Source organism: Salvia hispanica, chromosome 6 (assembly GCF_023119035.1).
Source record: "Salvia hispanica cultivar TCC Black 2014 chromosome 6, UniMelb_Shisp_WGS_1.0, whole genome shotgun sequence".
Lineage (NCBI taxonomy): Eukaryota > Viridiplantae > Streptophyta > Magnoliopsida > Lamiales > Lamiaceae > Salvia > Salvia hispanica.
The window spans coordinates 13,652,607-13,655,301 of NC_062970.1; the positions used below are offsets into that span (position 1 = coordinate 13,652,607).

At 42.8% G+C, this 2,695-nt stretch overlaps 1 protein-coding gene across 1 annotated transcript; it reads right to left on the minus strand.

The window, feature by feature from the left end:
• Positions 1–1,315: 1,315 nt before the first annotated feature.
• On the minus strand, positions 1,316–2,695 carry LOC125197374 (transcription factor TCP23-like). The gene has a single exon (XM_048096108.1). The coding sequence runs from the start codon at positions 2,494–2,496 to the stop codon at positions 1,489–1,491; it is 1,008 nt and encodes a 335-aa protein (XP_047952065.1). The 5' UTR covers positions 2,497–2,695; the 3' UTR covers positions 1,316–1,488.

Sequence of the window (2,695 nt, forward strand, 5' to 3'; positions counted from 1 at the left end):
CGTACCAAAAAAAGCCAAAAGGACCAATTTCGAGATAAACCCTTAGTCCAGGGACTACTGGCGATATTTTTAAAGTCCAGGGACTATGGGCAAGATAAACCCATAGTCCAAGGACCATTTTTGTAGTTCACTCTAAAATATAATGGGAAATCTTATTGTGCAAGTATGCTTGTGGTGCAAAAAACAGGAAAAAAATTCCAGTACAAATAAAATTCTTGCCCACTAAGAAAAGGAAGTATAGGATCCAATGGATTAGTAAAGATAAGTATGCACGCTTTACTGTTTAGGCTGCAAAATATAGGAAAAGTTAATAGGCTTATACGAGACTGTCTCATGATATTGATATTGAGAGGGGACAAAATTGCAAATTTAATTATGTTATGATTTTGATTTTGTTCCGCTACACGGTTTTGGTGTTATTCAAATTGAATTTCTCACTTTGAAATTGTACTAAATTACAATTTACACCCTTCTGTATTCTTTATTTTTGCTTGTAAAACTTGCACCTCCCCAGTATGTTAAAATTGATTAATTGAAACACTATTAAAATAGGATTGTGGTCGATTTAATTGTTTTCGTGAATCCTTCCATTTCTTTTACCTCTTAGTTGACCAAGTGTATATATATGATTAAGCATTTAACCATAGAAGTGCAGTTCAATAAAAATTGATTAGATGGAAGAGTGGCTATACATAACTGCATAAATATTACTACTATAATGTTATACATGTATGGTTTTAATACTTAATTAGAAAGAAATAAAGTTCAAATATCTTATTCCACGCCTACTTTCACTAAACAACTTTATTGCTAGTTTTTCATTATAGGAGTATATGCTAAAGAACTTTCACTAAACAACTTTTAAGTAGGAACTTGTTTATAAACATCCTTTCCATCTCGTAATAGTACGATCCAACATTTTATTATTCATTTAAATTTGGCAGAAATTGCAACTTACAATGAACAGTACTCTTCCATTTTGCCAAGATGTTCTTTAAAATAAGAATATTTATATTCTCAGAATAATAATTATAAAACAATAGAGGGTGGCAGCCTGGCAATGTGAATGCTCAAAACAATATTTCCATCTTAGGCTGCACGAAATCGCCCAAAAAAATGAAAAAAATTGTCGGTTTGAATATTATTTCAATCGGATAATGTAAACATATAAAAACCTTCTCTCTCCTGATGTAAAGTTATATAGGGGGGGCCTGACGACAAAGTCAAAAATTGCAGCTGCAGTAATCGTCCAATCAAATTCAAGCATTACTTCCACTGCTTTTTTTTTATCTTCAAATTAACTCTTTTCCATATCTCACCCAAAATTCCCATATTTAATCCACCCCCAAATTAAACACCAAGAGAGAGAAAGAGGCGAAGCACTAACAAACAGTACAATTATTGAACAAGAAAAAAATAACACACTAAAATAAAATAGTAGTTGTACTAGTGTCAAATTAATGGCTGAAGAAAAGAAATTGGAGTAAATTACTGTGAATCTTCTCGGTTTTCATCGCTGCTATGATGATTTTGCTCCAAATTCATTCCCAAATCAATTCTGCTATCGCTACTGCTGTTGTTGTAAGCAGAGCTCAGCAAACCGATATTTGTCTCAAGCGCCTGAACCGGCGAAGGCGGCGACGGTTGAACCACCATTGACCCGAATTGAACCGGGCTGTACCGGCCTGGACCGGGAAATTGAAACCCTCCCACTCTCTGCATTGATGACTGCCTATACTGCCATTCCTGCTGCGCAGCCGTGGCGCCGTTCACCGGGAGCATCCAGAAGGCGTTGCCCATGTTTGCGGCGGCGGCGGCGGGAGCCATCGCCCACATGGCTGGAGCCGGGACGAAGGTGGTCGAACCGGGTTTATTAGGGCTGGATTCGTTTTCGCCCGGTTTGGGTGAACCGGGGTTGTCTTCTCTGAACCGTTTTTTGGAGTAGGTGTTTTCGTCCGGTTCGTGTCCGAATGTGGCGGCGGTGAGGTGGTGGTGGTGGAAGGCGGGCGGGGCGCCGAGGAAGAGGGGGGTGGATTTGGAGGTGGTGGCGCTGCTGCGGTGGGAGACGTTGAGGGTGGAGAAGTTGGCCGGGATTGTGCCGGTGCCGGTGGCGGCGATGATGGAGGGCTCGGCCTGCTGGAGGAGCCACTCGATGGTCTCTCCGTCCGATTTGTGGCCCAATTCTTTGGTCAATTGGAACACTCTGGCGGCGCAGAGGGCGGGCATGCGGATGCGGCGCCCGCGGCCGTCCACTTTGGTGTGGCGGTCCTTGGAGGGCTTCTTGACCACCAGGGCTTTGCTGTCGGAATTGGTGGTGGTGGAGGAGGGGGGTGAGTTTGTGGCGGCGGCGGTTGGTTGTGTGGAAATGGAGCCCATGAAGGGGCCATGGGGTGGGGCTGAATCGGGTTGACTTTGGTGGTGGGAGAGGAGTTGGAGGGAGGAGGGCGGGGGCTCGCGGTGGCCGGAGTTGCTGCCTTGTTTTTCCATCGATAGCATATTTCTTGTTTTTTTCAAGGATTGAAATATGTTCTGCACTTCATACGCTGTCTTGTTGTGAAATTAATGAGAGTTTGAGCCATTGAGAGAGAGAGATTATTGTGGCAAGTGAGCAAGTGGAAATACTGTTGGGGCTTCTACTTTACCTTCTCTCTCCTTTGTGCTTGGTTGACTGCCCTCTTTGTACAAAGAATATGTG

What these genes read in the sequence shown, in the direction of transcription:
- LOC125197374 (XM_048096108.1), bottom strand. Translation starts at nt 2,496, where the DNA reads ATGCTATCGATGGAAAAACAAGGCAGCAACTCCGGCCACCGCGAGCCC.